Raw genomic sequence first — 16586 nt, forward strand, 5'->3', positions numbered from 1 at the left:
GCGCGCTCGCGGCCGCCGCCCGGCCCAGGCTGCGGGCGGAGCGGGCCCAGGCCCGGCCCGGCCCCGGCGCGTCCCGCGGGCCCGGCGCTCCCCGGGCCTGCACAGGTGAGCCGGGGCACGGGCGCGGGCACGGGGGAGCCGCGCAGGCCGCGCTCCGGCACCGCCGCCGCCGCCGCGCCGGCTGCGGGCCGCGGCCGTCCCCGGGCGGGCGGGCGGGCGAGCCCCGGGCGGGCCCGGCGGTGCCGCGGCGGGCGGGCGGTGCGGGCGGGCCCGGCGGCGGAGGGGCCGCGCGGGCGGCCAGAAAATGGCGGAACACAAGATGTCGGCCGGGCCGGCGGGGCGGGGAGGCCGCGACTCGGGGCGGCGGGACGGCGTTACCCCGGGCAGCACCGGGTTATTCCCGGCGGGACGGCGGTATCCCGGCGCCGTGCCCGGCTCCCGGCCCACCCCGCGGCGGGACACCCGCTCCTTTGTCCCCGCGCTCCCTGCGCCGCCTCCCCCCGCCCCGGCGGCTCCGCGGGCGCGCCCGCGCCGGGCACGCGCGGGAGGGAGGAGGGAAGGAGGGAGGGAGGGAGAGGATGTGCCGGGATGCGCCGGGAGCCGCTGGCGCCCCCGGGCACCGCCAGCCCCGGCCCTGGGCACCGCCGGCCGGCTCTGCCCGTGGGTTTTACCGCGGGAAGTTTTATTGGTGCAACAACGCGTAGATGTAATTTTCTTTTTCTATTTATTTTTTTGTGTTAAGAGCCTTTAGCGCGTTTCAGGCAGCTAAAGAGACAAAATCTCGTTCACTGGTTTTGTCTGTGGCGTTTTACACGGATTTAGAGTGTAAGTTGTCGTGGTGTTTCCTAGGTGGACACAATAAAGGACTTTAAAATGGTATGCTGGTTTTTTATACCCAGTCCGTTCTCTGCTAAGGGTCTATGGTAACCTGCCCGTCAGTTTATTATTTGGGGTTTTCTAATTAAGATTTTTGTGCAGGCAGGACGTTTCTCATTGCGTTTCTGTCGGTTGCTGCATTAAAATTAGGGGCGGAAAAAACGAAAACCGTGTCATCAGGCGAGGATAATTTTTTGTCCTTCAACTTGAATGTTAAGAAATTAAATGGTTACACAGCATCTGGTTCGTATTTTTCAACGGCATAGAAGTTTATTTATTGTTCGATTGCTCTATGGCTGAGCCTGGTCCTTTTGGTTTAATGCAAATACGCATTTGCATCTTGTGAATATCCAAAACACCAGCAGTGTATGATGTTGTGTTTTCCTTTGGAGCGTGTAAACAAGATGTAAATTATTCAGAAGAAATCCACTATTTTAAAGGAGAGATTAAGGGCTGACCATGCAATTAGGCTTCATGTGGAAATACACCACCTGAACCTACTGGGAGTAAAGGTGTGTATAAACTGGGGAGATGCCCAACATTTGCAAGACCACACAAAATGTGTTCCTAAAGGTACATAAATAAAGAGCACGTATTTAAGCTGTAATTGGCATGTTGTAATTGGCGGTCTGTAGAAATGTTGTTTATGTTACACACATTTTAAATACAGCAACAATGCCTGGAAGCCAGCACAGGGATTGGGAGTTGCCTTGTCCCCCTGGGAACACCAGTGACACCCTGTTTTTCCTGGGAGTGGTAGAAGTGCTGAAGCATTGGTTGTTATCCCTCCTCCTTAAAATGTTTTGCTAAAGATCTTTTGCATTTGGAGTGTTTCCTTAAACTCTCTCTAAAATGAAAATACTCCTGGTTATTTTGTGATACTTTCTTTAGGAAGAGCAGGCTAAGGACAGATCGATGTGTATCCTGGGAACTTGCAGTTTTTCGGTTAGCGTTGCTGTTGGGTGTCCTTAGGTCATTCCAAACTGCCAACCATTACCCTTGATTTTTAAAAATGTCATGTGCAGAAGTAATTTACAGTTGTAGTCAGAGAGGTCAGATATCATTTCTACTCTAAAATTCCTTGCCTGTCTTAGCTGACAGTCTAAGCTAATTCCTTGACAGTCTTAGCTTCCGTCTAAGGAAGAGTTTTGGCATAAAGAGCTGAAATAGATTGAAATGAACTTTCAAGCTCATTAGAAAGAGAACTGTTATTTTTGAGAAAAGCCAAACCATTCCAGATAAAGAGATATTTAAAAAAATTTAGCCTTGAGACACTGCTCTGGGAGTCTCAGTGAAGACTCTGCATGGAATACTTCATTTTGGGATGTGGTGATAAAGTGTTCTTTCCTGAGCCAAGACAGCATGCTGTAATTTAAAAAAATCAATGAAAAATACAATGGAATATTTAAAAAATCAAAGTGAATATTTTATTGGCTGATGCCAAAGACATTTTCACTGTCTTTAAATATCCAGAGGAGAAGGAGAATTGAGAGGAAAAACTCGAGATGTTACAAGTTAGAGGAAGAGAGGAACGGCTAAGTTTGGGATTGTGACAGGGTGTGGAATTGTGGCTTTATGCCTAATTCCTCCCTTCCCAAAGCTGTGATTGGATTTGTCTGTGGTGGTGTGGGTGTGTTACACAGTGTACTACAGGAGGAAGCTGAGAAGAACCACAATTAATCACTGCACTGCATTTTTTTGCTGTTCCCAATAACAAGATTTGCCTGCATATGTGATAGGTGAAACTGCATCATCTGCACTGCTGCAACCTGTGAGCAGAACCACCTGGTTTGGGGGCAGCCGTGGGCCTTGCCCAGGGTTAATTCTTCCAGCAGGAGCAGGAAGGGCTTTTCCTGCTCTTTAAGATCCCAAAGTTGGTACAAAAAATAAATTTGTGATTGTGTGGTTGATTCAGGTCGGTCCTTTGTCTGCAGTGAGGGTTTACAAGGACATTGTTCATAGGGTTGGTACAACTTCAGCAGGGTTGTTGACTGAGTGTCATCATCCAGCTCTGATTTTAGGGGAAATTTAAGGGATGGCTGGTGCCATCCCTTAACTTTGTTAACTATCAGGAAAATACTCTTTTAGTGGTAATTTGCTTTCCCTGCAGAAATTTAAATTCAGATTACAGTCCTACTTTGTATTAAATTTTTCTATGTGCCACAATACATAATATAGTTGTGCATCTAATTGTTTAATCTGGAAATAAGTTGCTTATTGAGAAGAAAAAAGTCTGGGATATTCTTCCTGTAATGTCAGATTGATGTAACTTCTCATATCCATTTACTCTGGAAAAATGGTTCCCTGAATGCAAAGGTTGTGGTCAGGAAGTATTAGATATTGCTTTAATTCCGAAATAGTTAAATGAGCTATTTATGCTCTAGAGCTGCATTATATTTTGTACGAGCAAGAATTCATTAGTTTCAGGGAGAATTTTGGATGGCTGTGGCAGTAATTTGGGAGTGATGGAGCATTGCATCACTCTGGATGCTGCTCTGTGATCCTTACAGTGCTGAAAGAATTTGATTTTGGGGTGGAATTGAATTAATGAACTCCTGGCCAACTTTCCTCATGGATAATGTTTGACTTTTCTCGTATTCTTGAATTCAGATCTCCTTGGGGTGGATCGGTGGCTTTTCCTTGCAATTGCCACCATTGAGCGCCTTTTCTGGAGGAGCTCAGGAGTTCTGGGAGGTCCTGGGCCCTCCACTCTGCCTTAGAGGTCTCTCAGATTTTGGGCCCTTTTTCCTACAGCTTGGCTTGGCCTTGGCTGTGTTGGTTCTTGAGGCAGAGCTCACTCACTGTGGGGGTGTTAAGTGCGTTCTGCCACAAAGTAGTTGGAGTTTCCCTCAGTTTGGATTTGGATGCAAAGATTTAATGAATTCTTGTGGTGCGGTACGGGTGGTTTCATGAGATTCTAGGAGAGCAAAAACAAGGTTGGTGCTACAAGAGGAAGGCAGCACACTTTGGAGACTTACCCTTGAAAGATTTGTACTCCCTGCTCCTCTCTGCCCCCCTCAGGTCACAGTTCTGGGCTCTGACTCTGCATTCACTTCCCACAACCCCTGAAACTTCTTTGCTCTGTGATGTTGTCACTTTTTCTGATTCTTGGATACGAGAGGGCAGGAACGTACAAGGTTTTAGTCTTGGGCAACAGGGATTGTTTTAGGCTTGAGATTTTTCACCTGTGAAAGCCCTGAGCTCTTTCTGATCTTGTGGGTGCTTCTGTGGAGTCACTTTGTCTGCACTGAGGATTTGTGTAAAATCCTTTGGGTTTCAGCAAATGGCAAAGTAATTTAGGATCCCCCCACTTCAGTGTTTGATACCAGTGCTGGAATGGTGATTTTATCCTTCTCTCTTGTGTTTTGTAGGAACACTGTCAAATGCTTTTTCTTACTCTGGGAGTGACTTTGTGTAGCTGTATCTTGTCAAAGAGATTCAGCGTCCCCAGTTAAATGTACACATTAAAAATTGGTTTTGAAGTGTCTCATATATCCAAATTTTGAAAGAATTGGAAAAATTGACCCAATACAATTCTCCACTTTCTTCATTGTAGCTCCACACATCCAGAATCACCAGTCTTGATAATTAGTTATTGCCCCTGTACACTCAGGGGCAGAGCAGAGGCTGCTTTGTGCACAGTTGCTAATATTTATTGTTATGCTAAGATCAAAAAATATATACCAAAATAGTAAAGTGAATTGTGCAAAGTGTTGCTTATGGTCTTCTTGATTTTTTAAAATAAATACTTCTCTGTCTTTGTCAGTGTAACACATCAATCCAATAAACCTGATCAACTACAAGTACACTGTCAAACATAAATTCTCATTTTTGTTTTATTGCAGTTTATTTGTGAATGAATTTGGCTGAATATGGATCCTGGTGGCGGAAGTCTTGGATTGCAAACACAGGAATCCAAAATGCCTCACACTATGATCATGCAAGATTTTGGTAAACATTTTAACTATTAAAAGTAATGAGTAAAATCAGGAGATGATCTTCTCAGGTATTAGGAAGGACCATGTCTTCATCAAGATATTTGCATTTGAATTGCAACACAGAATAATGTTAATTATTTTTTAATATTTTTATATTTTAATAGTTTTATAATTTTTTTAATATTTTTTTCTGATAAGAACCATTTTCTTGAGTGTTTTCAAGATTAAAACTGCTGTTTGTGTGTTAAAATAGTTCAAAAATGTGCAATTTTTGTTATGTCTAGAAAAGTAGTCTGCAAACATGATTTGCCAGTCCAGTCTGGTAATGAAAAACAGGTTTCTACCTCCAGCCATTCCTTGTGATGTGGAAGTTGTTGGAAATTTTACTGTAAATATTGCATAAAACTGAGTGTTTCTTTTTAACAAGGCCCTTGCAGTCCAAAGGATGAGTCCTTTTATTGTAACAGCAGTGGATGGTTTGTTATACACTTCCAGTATCACACAAGTATTCTGTGAAGGTTCATATTGCTGCTGCAGTGAAGTGTTTTCTTACTAGGAATTAAAAAGGACTGAATTGTAAACTGGCCTTCAGTTTTTAACAGATCCTAAGTTTGGGACAAACTCCATGTTATGTCTTGGAGTGGTGTGTTTTGTTTATCTTAACTTGTACAGAGCAGGCTGCTACGGGCAGTGTTTATCTGGTGATAAAGGTGGATGTGGAGAAGTAACAGATTTTTACATCTGTGTTTAACTGTCTGTGTGATAACTCCATTCCTTAGACAGAGTGGCTGCCGGTGCAGTAATTGTGACATTTTTCTCCTGGTTCACGGTTGCTCCCTAGTGGCTGGAATGGCTGGCACTGCTCACATCGATGGAGACCACATCGTTGTGTCAGTCCCCGAGGCCGTCCTGGTTTCCGACGTGGTGACGGACGACGGGATAACCCTGGATCACGGGCTAGCAGCCGAGGTGGTGCAGGGGCCCGACATCATCACGGAGACGGACGTTGTCACCGAGGGCGTCATCGTGCCTGACGCGGTGCTGGAGGCCGACGTGGCCATCGAGGAGGCCTTGGACACCGGGGACCACGTTCTGGCCTCCGACCTGATCACAGAGACCGTGCGGGTGCCCGAGCAGGTGTTTGTGGCTGACCTGGTCACGGGCCCTGAGGGGCACCTGGAGCACGTGGTGCAGGACTCGGTGTCCGGGGCCCAGTCGCCCACCATGGTGTCGGAGGAGGTGCTGGTGGCCAACTCGGATCCGGAAACGGTGATCCAGGCGGCCGGAACCGTCCCCGGCTCCACCGTCACCATCAAAACCGAGGACGACGACGACGGCAAGAGCACCTCGGAGGACTACCTGATGATATCCTGTAAGTCCACAAAGGGAGATGGAAGCAGGAGGGAGCTGAGCTGGAAGTGCTCTGGTGGGGAGAAATTCCTGTAGCTGGACTCCTGGAGCATTCAGGGAATAGGCTGGTACCCAGTTAATTCTGGTGTCTGGATTTGGGGGTTTGATGAAAAATCACTGATACAACAAGAATGAGAAGGACATTGGTGCTGCTGAATGAGTGGGTGTCTATGTTTGTGCTTCTGAAACTAGATATTCTGGGAAATTTAACAAAAATAACTTGGAAAGTTAAACATTCAATTTATTTTGAATATACGACTTTTTTCTAAAAAACAGCACAGGTATATTACAATGCTGTGTAGATTCATGTAAAAATAACATATTGAGATTAATCAGGAGAGTCCCACGAAGCAATATTTTTTTTTAAGATCTCAAAGTTTTCTCAATGTGTCCACAAAATCTGATTTGTTTTGTGTATTAAAAAATATAATAGGCATTTCATGGTCCCTTGTGCTGTTCTGGGCTGAACTTGGAAATAGGGGGTCATGCTCATTAATGGACTGGCTCATTAGCACATTCCAGTTCCCACACAGCATCCACCTCCATATGATCCTGTTGACAGGTAGCTGAAGTTGGCTGCTGAAACAACCTTGGGTCCTTTGTGTTTCCTCAGTGCTTGCATTATACCCAAGGTGCCAGTTGTTGCTGCTACATAAATTCCATAAAATATATTCCAAGTAATTTAAATTTTTTTACTTCTTCAGATCACTTATTGAAATGTGAGTAGGTCAAAACAGATTTTATTTAGTCAGAAGCAATATGTAAAAAAAAAAGTCAATGCCAAGTGTGTCAAAGTGTCAGTCTGTTCACAACAAGCTGCAATTATTAAAAACTTCGTGACAGAGGACACCACTGATTCGTGATTATAATGATTTCCCTCTCTTATAGCATTTATGTCCCTTAAGCAAAATACATTTTTGTTTTTGTTCAGTATAGGATGTACAGCAATGATTTTTAAAGTTTTCCATCATTACTGTGTCACTAACAGAAGTCAAAAGGAGGTCTTTTTGAAAAAGGAACTGAAGAGTCTATAAAGCAAATTAGACCTGCAACAAAAAAAACCAAACCTGTGTGTTTCTGTAATGAAAGGAACACCATTTTTACAGTCAGTTGTTTCACTGCACAAATTCCTCCTTTCTGACAGAGTACTTAGGATGCGTTTATTCTGTAACTGGCTATTTCCCTTGTCATTGTAAGTACAGTCATCTTTGGGATTCCTTCTGAGGTTGATGAGTGATTGACGCTGATGATCCTGCACTTAGACCAGAGCACCTGATGGCCCCACGTGTGTCTGACACATTCCTGGTTTTGTCAGGTGCTCCCAAGCTTGGCTTGCACAATGTTTCAAGGCCGTTTTGAGGCCTAGTTTTCAGCAAATTAAATTTTTATATATGTATAATGGTGATGTGCCTGAGTAGTCACAGTTGGAACCTACATTATTAATCTAGGATTTTATTTTAAGTGATCATTTAGATAAATTGAGGCAGTCATGGAATCGGTTGGGGTGGGAAAGAGCTGTAGGATTACTGAATGTAATCATTCTTCCAGCACTGCCAGGGACACCACTGACCATGTCCCCAAGGGCCACATGCACTTGGCTTTTGAATCCCACCAGGGATGGGGACTCCACCACTGCCCTGGGCAGCTGTGCCAGGCCTGCAGAGCCCTTGCCATGAAGGGACTTTTCCCAGTGTCCAACCTGAGCCTCTCCTGGCGCAGTTCAAGGCTGCTCCCCTGTTCCCTGGAGCAGAGCCCGACCTCCCCCAGCTGTCCCCTCCTGTCAGGGAGTTGTGTAGAGCCACAAGGTCCCCCCTGAGCCTCCTTTTCTCCAGGCTGAGCCCCTTTCCCAGCTCCCTCAGCCTCTCCTGGGGCTCCAGTCCATTCCCAGTTCCATTCCCTCCCCTGGACACGCTCCAGCCCCTCAGTGTCCCTCTTGTCCTGAGGGTCCCAGAGCTGCCCCCAGCACTGGAGGTGCCCCAGCAGTGCCAGCACAGGGGACAGCACTGCTCTGATTCTCCTGGACACCATTCCTGATCCAAGCCAGGTCCACTGGCCTCTTGCCCACCTGGGTTGGTGTCCAGCCACTGTCACCAGCACCCCCAGGGCCTTCCCCAGCCCCTCTGCCCAGCCTGGACTTTCCATGGGCTTGTTGTGACCCCAGGGCAGGACCTGGCACTTGTGAACCCCCACAATTGGCCTCAGCCCATGGATCCAGCCTGTCCAGACTCCCCTGCAGAGCTTCCCACCTCCAGCATCAACACTTCCCCAGCTCAGTGTCATCTGCAAAGTGATCACTTCATCTGGATCACTGATAAAGACCTGTAAGCTCTGTTGTGTTTCCTAAGTTTTGAGCCTGTGTTGTACTGGGGATGCCAGCCTGACCCCACAAAGTGTCTGCTATTGTGTTCTTGTAAGTAGTGATGAATCATTCTTACACAGTTTTTATTTCTTTTATTCTTTAAATACTGCCCTTGAATTTTTTGTTTATGGAGATAATGTGTTGTGTAGAATAGACAAAGACCTCAGTTTAACAAGCAGGTCAAAACTTTTTATTTACTTATATGTATTCAATTGTCAAATGCTATCAATATTGTAGAAAGTGAAGTATTTCATTTGGGGTACATATAAAGGACTATTGAACTGTTTTTTATAATGTAAATCACACCAAAGTGATACTTGTAAAGAGTTTCAAAATACTTAGTTGTCTTTTAATGAAATTTAGCATCTAAAAAGGGGAGACTTTACGTAAGATGCCAGATATGCCCTTAGGGAATACCATGAGTTGTTCTGTGGAACACATGTGGGAACTACCAAAATATGACTTTTTAGGGTATGGAACTGACTGTGGGGTTTTAATTTCCCTAGTTCTTGTTGGGAGTTACAGCTTAAATGGCAGAACCATAGAATGGGTTGGGTTGGAAGGGACTTTACTGGAAGGTGACTTTTCACCATCTTGAGGTGACATTCCTGTGTAGATACTTTATACGCCTGGTTATGACATTTTCTGTGTAAATACCATTTGGACAATAGTAAGTTCCTCTTGATATTCTGTGACTTATCTGTGTATGGTTTTGTGATTGGGAATTTTCACTGGAAGATTATCACCACTCTGCAGTGTGAAAAGCTTTTTCAGACCAGCTTTATAAGCATAGGACTTAAAACATCTACTTTATCACAACACGAACACCACAGGGTGTTGACAGTTTTTGGCTTTAAACCATCAGAACGCCTTGATAAAAAGGATTTGACTCCCAAAAGCGGTGTGGGCCCCTGACCCCAGCCCCTGTCAGAGTGAGATGGAGCTGGAGAGCAGCACAGGCCGTGCTGAGGGGCCGTGGGCAGTGGAGTGAAGCCTCCCCTCTTTTGTTTTTCAGGTTTGCGATATTCAGACGCACAGCGGGTTGCCAGCCCCCGCTCCGCGTGCCGGCCCCATGCACTATTCTGGTGACCTCAAAGCCACCACTGACCCACACTGGAGCTGGCCCGGGGGTAAGGTACTGTGCCACCAACACCTCCTTTGTAGTGTCTTACACTGTTGCCTCGTTTGCTAAGCATTTTAGGATTCCTACTCCTCTATTTGAACCCATGGGACTTTAGTAGCTCAGACATTAGAAAATCCCGGAGAATTGTCAAAGCGTGGGACTTACCTTGCCCTCGTGTTGCTCCTCTGGTGGCTGTGGTATCACCAGCATAGTGCATGTGAGGCATCACATGGATTGGGAGCTGGCAATCCACGGTGAATCTGGACATCACACACCTGAAAACAGCCAAGCCAGGTAAGTTTAATGCTGGGAGTGTGCTGAGTTTTCCTTTAAAGCTTGTTCACTTAGGAGGATTCAGCATCTATTTATGGATGTTCTCTGTTGTGTTTTCTCAGTTTATTTTAAGGGTCCAGATAATAACATGTAGTGCTTCTGGTGGGTGAGTCAGAGCTGGAAGACACTTTGATATTCCATTGACAGAAAGGAAACAAGCATTCCCTGTTCCCCTGAGCTATCCCTGGGAAAAGCGGCAGGGGATTTAGCACTGGTGGGTTAGCAGTGATTGAAAGCATCTTAGACAACAATATTTTCATCAGCTGTTCTAAAAACCAACAGTATTTTAGAACCTGACAAAGGTTACTTGTCCTGTTGTGTTGTTTTTCTCTTACCTAAATCTGTTTAAAAGGTAGATGGAAGCCATGAGATGTATTTCAGATAAGACAGGACTTTAAGCAAAAGCAGTTGCCAATTCTGTGTGTTTTGTTGTATTTGAAACAAAAAGTAACATCTTATAGATAACAGTCTCTATTGATATAATTTTCTCAGCCCAGATGATATTTTCTAAATTTTGCTATATTACACATTTGGTTTTTTTTCGAAAAGTGATCCCAGAGGCCCTGGATACACAAACTTCCTGATTGGTTTCCATTTTTTTAGCTTAAATTGTAAAGACCAATTTTTTATTTCTTTTTTGTGTGTGTGTGTAGAGTACACAGGATGGTTGATGGTGTAGAAGTAACCACAAATGTTAAAAATACTGTTCTAAGTTTGCCCCTCTAAAACAGGATTCTATTTTTAAGGGATGTTGAAGATTTGGGAGCTTTGCAGGCAATATTAAAACACAGTATGTAAGTGTATGTGCTATATTTTTGTTTTGGGTTCTCTTTTGATGAAAACATTCTTCAAAAAATGGGAAAATTTCCCTTTTTTTTCCCTTCATGTAATGTTTATGGCATTGCAGTTGATGTAACTATCTAAAATTGTGGGATTTTTTTCGTACATGATTTCACCGGCCCCATAGTGGTGCACAGTCACTGTCACATCATATTAGTTAAATAGTTGGAAATTTTTCCATGAAGAAAACTTCCTGTCACATATGTGGTAACTCCCCTGTTCAGCAGAAAGTTGCTGGTTGTCAAAGAACTTCCCAGGACAGAAATACTTATTTCTGTTAAACTGGTAACATGTTATGTATATATGAGTTCAGAAAAAAATTGGTGTTGCTTGAGTTGCAGATTTGAAAAGAACTTTATTACCACCTCCCAGTTCTAAACTGGCAGGGTTTGTAAGCTTTGAAATACTCTTTTTGGCAGTCATAGAGCTAGGTACATAATCCCTCCTTGTACTGGGAATTGCCTCCAGTCCTTCCAACACTCACATACGCAGTGGGAATGGTCATTGTATTAAATTAAACTTATGTTTATCATTTTCCAGAACATGCGTAAGAAACTTTTATAAACATTAAAAGCCTTGCAGGAAAAGAAAAAAAAGTCTTTAATAAATTCATGCTTAGTAAACGAAAATACTTATTCCAAGATAAGGGAATTTCAGCATCTCTACTTTTCTCTCTTCTGACAACCCCATTCTGGCAGCATTTAAAATATCAATTATCAGGTGCAGTAACACTCTCTCAGTGGGTATAAAGGGGTTTAATGACCTGGTGCTGGGAAAGTGAAGTGTCAGAGGAATATTGCAGGTTCTCCTTTGAGGCTCTCTCTGTGTTTGTGCTCTGGCTGTTCCCAGTGTCCTGCCAGGTCACACAAACATCAGGCAGCACCTGTCAGACTCTCACTCAAGGTGCTGATGTTCCTGGCATTGATATCAGTAGAGATTTTAAAAGTTTTTTTTAATTAAAAAAGCCAGAAACTCTCTTTCTGAGTTAATTTTTTTCCTGATCCATGTTTGATACTTTTCCAGCAATGAAATTAATCTGTTAGTTACAAAAAAATCCCAAACCCCACCAAACAGCTACACCAGCATTTTTAAAATGTTTTCCATAGATGTTTCAGGTTATAGAGCCTGGTGCTGATAACGAAGTTGTGGGATCAATCCCCATATGGATCATTCATTTAAGAGTTGGACTTGATGATCCTTTTGGGGCCTTTCCAACTCAGAATTAGTTTTCATCAAAGTCGAGACTTCACAGAGGTTCTAAAACAAAACCAAATACTTACTTGTACTTGCCTACATTTTATCCAGTTCTGTCCTCAGTAACTGCTGTACTCGCCTGGTGCAGTCCAAGACTTCTGAATAGAAATGAGGTTTCCCAGTGCTTTGAGCTGGGTATGTGTCTGTGGAATCCTGTCCATGAGTGGGAAGAGCTTAGTTTGGGATTGCTAGGGTGGATTCCACTCCCCTGCTGCCAGAGAGGCACCTGCTCCTTCCCACCTCTGGTGACTGCTCCAAGCCTTAAAGGCTTAAAGTGACTCCAGGGGGTTAAAGCAGCTCTTGGGAGCAGCCACCAGTGCCCTGGGAGCAGGAAACTGGTTTGGGGATTGGGGACCACTGCAGCCATCCCAGGTAAGCCAGCTTTTCCCAGGGATCAGAGCCTTGGCATCCCTATGGCATCGGGAAGCTCTGCTCTCACCTCAATGTTCGTTTTAAGGAGTTTTTCTTTGCTTAGTGCACGGGTATTTTAATGTTACGTGTGCTGTTTCCCTGGAATGTATTTCATTCAGATTTTGCCTACATTTTGTGGGATTCTCCTCTATTTAGAGGACTTCAGTGGGTGTTGAGCACTGCACAGGTTTGTGTTGACCATCTGCACAGGAGCTAAATTTATCCTTGGAGAGAAGTGTGTTGGTACATGTGTCAGAGAAATGCTGAGTTCAGTGCCCTCTGTGTTGGCAATTTGAGGTGTATCTATGGTGATCTCTCTAAATGCCCTTTTTACCAAAATATGTTAATTTTAATAGTTTGGATGTATTTTTTTTTCTTAGAAATTAAATGAACATTTTGAATGTATAAAGCAAATAATCAGCAAGTGAGTTGTGTAAAGAATGAGAGTCAATCTCTCGTAGTATTTGGATTTATTGTCACTGCATCTGTTGATCAGCTGTATATCATGCATTAATCTTTATTAATTTGTACGTTTTCAAGTGGTAAAGTGGATAAAATCATCATTTCTTTTAGGGAGAAGATACAGTCAGATTTTTGATGCACACTTATTTTCAAGTCATCACACTCCACAAGAGTTTCAGCCACTGAATTTTAGTCTCTATGCCTCAGAGTGAAACTTCTGAGAACTCTTAACAGGCAATTCTGGGTTAATTTTAACACTTTTATATAGATGTTTAATTTTAATGATTAATAAATTTTTGCTTTCTAAGAGTAATAGTTTCAGCCATAACCAGTTACCTCATTCCCTTTGATGACAAGCTCCCTCTTGTGTCCTTTATTCTGTAATTCCTGCCATGTTTCCCGAGATGCAATAAAATACTGAACTTTGGGGATCTCTTTTAAGTTTCTTGAGATGAACTGCTTTTAAAGGCCACTTAGGAATACAAACCTTCCCTGTGCATGGGGAGAATAGTGGAGAAAATCATGCTACCGATTATTTTAACTTCTAAAACTATGTTTGAACCTCATTATTATTCTCTTCTCTTTGCAGTGGATGATGTTGGAGAGAAATTGGACCATATAGGAAGCACTCCCTTGAAGATCAGTACCGAGGTGGCAAATGATGATGTTGCTAAAGATGATGGCTTTGGGTCAGAAGTTATCAAAGTCTATATATTTAAAGCTGAAGCTGAAGATGATGTTGAAATAGGTACCTTGAAATCCTATTTATTCTTTCACTTGTGTGAAGTGTTTGTTCTTCGTTTCATGTAATCCAGTGACTGAAGTGTTTTGTGTAAGAGACATTTGTAGAGGCTGCCCAGATGCAGCAAATGCTGGCTGTGGGTTAGTCTCAAGTTCTTTTTTGATGAGCAGGGCTATTTTCAGGCAGCCAAAGCCCAAATGTAGAAGTGGCTGTGTGTCTACAGCTGTTTTTCAACTGCTGCTTTTCTCTGACTTTGCAAAACACAAGTATGTCAGCACAGCAGAGTCTCTGGAGTGGATCCCTTTTATTGATGGGGGAGCCTTAGGTGGCCTTTGCAGAAAGAGGGGAGGATTTCTGGGGCTGCAGGTGAACCAAGGGACTCAGAATTCTCTGCAGTTCCCTTTCCCCATGGAGAGATCAGCACTCCCCGTGCTCTGAGGGTATGCACAACTCACCTGTGTCTGTTCCTGAAAAAGCAGAATCCCCCTCTTGGTTGATCTTGGAGCTGAAACCTCTGGATCATTCCCAGGCTCTGTTCCTAAAATGCAGTTTGTTCCTGTGGGGATGGGCTGTCAGTCTCCAGGGACACAAGGGACACACTACTCATGCAGAAGCAGGAAGAACCAAAATCTCTGATGACTGAGAAGTAATTCCCAGAAGGGGTGTTCTCTGAGCTGCTCTCAGGGAGGTGGTCCCAGCAAGTCAAAAAAATACTTGGATCTGAAATTAATCTTACCAGTGGCTTTGTTCACATTGACTTAATATGTGTAACTTCTTTTTGTTCAAGGTGGGACAGAAATTGTCACCGAGAGTGACTTCCACAATGGCCATTCTGTGGCTGGAGTCATTGAACAAGGAGGTGTTGGGAGAATGCAGCGAGAAAAAATGGTTTACATGGCTGTTAAGGACTCTTCTCAGGAAGATGAAGATATTAGTAAGCATAATAAGAAACATTTTTGTTTCTCATGCTGTTTGTACACCTATATAACCATCATTCTCAAGGACATTTTAAATTTTTTTTCTGAAAAATTCTTCAGTCTGAAGTAGTAGGAAGCTATGCTTATCTTCCCTAAAAATAAAAAGCAGGCTATAATTTTTAAGTGATGTGGATAACGCACTTGTGCATACTGTGTGCAATCATTTCATTATTTATATTAAATTTAACATGTCCCTGGATGAAGTTAATGAGGTTAGTCAAACTTCTTTTTTTTTTATTTTCCTACTGTGAATTAAGCCGTTTTCTGACAAAGGGGCAAATGTCATCAGTTGCAAATTCCTAAGTTTGTGTATTGATTTTGTGGGCGTTTGTTTTGGATTAGTATTTATTGATACATGTTTTCTCTCTTTAAGGAATGGCTGAATAAGCAATGATCCCCTAAATGCCAAAGGAATAAAATTAATTTATAATGAGTATCAATCAGAGAGAGAGCAAATTAAATGAAGGAAAAGTTAGGACATGCAGAACAAAATTAAAGATTTATTCTCCTCCCTTCATCCAGGCTGTGCTGAAATAGCAGATGAAGTTTATATGGAAGTTATTGTAGGGGAAGAAGAAGCCACATCCCTTCCAGACACCCAGCTTGAGGACTCTGGCGTGAATAAAACCTTTGTCCCCGTTGCTTGGGCTGCTGCTTACGGTAGGAACCTGTGCTGCTTTCCTGAAAATCCCTGCCATTATTTCCTCTGTCAGCCAGCTGCCAGCACCGCTGGGATGACCTCATCTTGTTCTTGGGGTTTGAACACAGCTCCTGACCTCTGCCGTCCAGTGATTGCTGTGTGTTGAGTTTCGTGGAATAGAAAGGAAAGCTTGTTAGGAGAAGTTTGATTTTGTTTCAGATCCCAGCTCAGATGTACAGAGTATGTGGGGTTTAATGTTGAAGATCTTAAACAACATGAACAGCCTTAAGTATTTTACATTAGTAGGAGAAAGGGGGAAAAGGGGAATAGTAGGAATAAACATGTAAATATGTTCCTAATAATTTATATACATGTTTTAAGCCTGTTAGTCCTTCAGGTGAGAAACAAAAAAGTGATTTGTTTTCAAATAGTGGAAATGTCTTAGAATATATTGTAAATTCTGTCTGTTCTTTTGTATAATTTCCTTGGATTTTGGCGTGGCAAATGTTTGTTAAAAGGGCATCAAGTTATCCATAGTCTCTGTAACAATTAATTAAGCAAGTTAGTGAAAATTCCTTGGTGTGGTAATGAGAGCCAACAGTTGGGCTGGTGAAGTGCTTCAGAACCACAGAGCTTTGGCACATTGCAGCAAATGCTTCCAGTGCAAAATGAGGAATGTGCTCCTGAGGTATTCTTTGTGCATCTCCAAAACTTCGTGGTGCTGAGAGGCTGATAAGGGCCAAGTCCTCTTATCTGCCTGCTTCCATCTCAGGAGCAAAGTGTGCATTTCAGATGACCTCTGCATTGCAATCTGAGGGCATAGATGAGGTTAAAAGTTTGCAGAAACAAGCATATTAATAATGGAAAGCAGGAGGGCCAGCAGGGTAAGCATGCAAACACAGATGGGGTGGATATTAACTCCTCCCAGGGATGGGATTTTTGTCTCCTGAGGCTCATGATTACACAACATCAAGCTGCACATCTCCACTTGGATGGTGCTAACCTGTTATTTATTAGCTAAGTTAGTTTTCTCTCATTATCAGGCTTTCAAAAGCAGCAACTTTGAAAAGAATATTATTTTATAATGACTAAAGTACCATTTTCTGCAGGAGATGAAAGAAGGCTTCCCCGAAGATACGAAGATGGTCAAGCGGCAGGTGAGAACTTTTAACAGCATTAAAACTAACACTGTCTTTGAAAAAATAGACATTTCTGTGTCAG

General features: G+C 43.3%; 1 protein-coding gene across 4 annotated transcripts in view; it reads left to right on the forward strand.

Moving 5' to 3' along the window:
• Positions 1–44: 44 nt before the first annotated feature.
• LOC310923220 (zinc finger protein 711) overlaps positions 45–16586 on the forward strand; it is a 25531-nt gene continuing 8989 nt past the window's right edge. For all 4 annotated transcript variants that reach the window (XM_083884397.1, XM_083884399.1, XM_083884398.1 and 1 more), the window contains exons 1-7: positions 45–105; positions 4722–4827; positions 5656–6186; positions 13596–13754; positions 14536–14682; positions 15248–15385; positions 16475–16522. In XM_083884397.1, coding sequence (XP_083740523.1) covers positions 4749–4827; positions 5656–6186; positions 13596–13754; positions 14536–14682; positions 15248–15385; positions 16475–16522 — 1102 coding nt within the window. In that variant the 5' untranslated portion in view covers positions 45–105; positions 4722–4748. The remainder of the gene's footprint in view (positions 106–4721; positions 4828–5655; positions 6187–13595; positions 13755–14535; positions 14683–15247; positions 15386–16474; positions 16523–16586) is intronic.

Source organism: Zosterops lateralis (genome assembly GCF_965231275.1).
Source record: "Zosterops lateralis genome assembly, chromosome: Z".
Lineage (NCBI taxonomy): Eukaryota > Metazoa > Chordata > Aves > Passeriformes > Zosteropidae > Zosterops > Zosterops lateralis.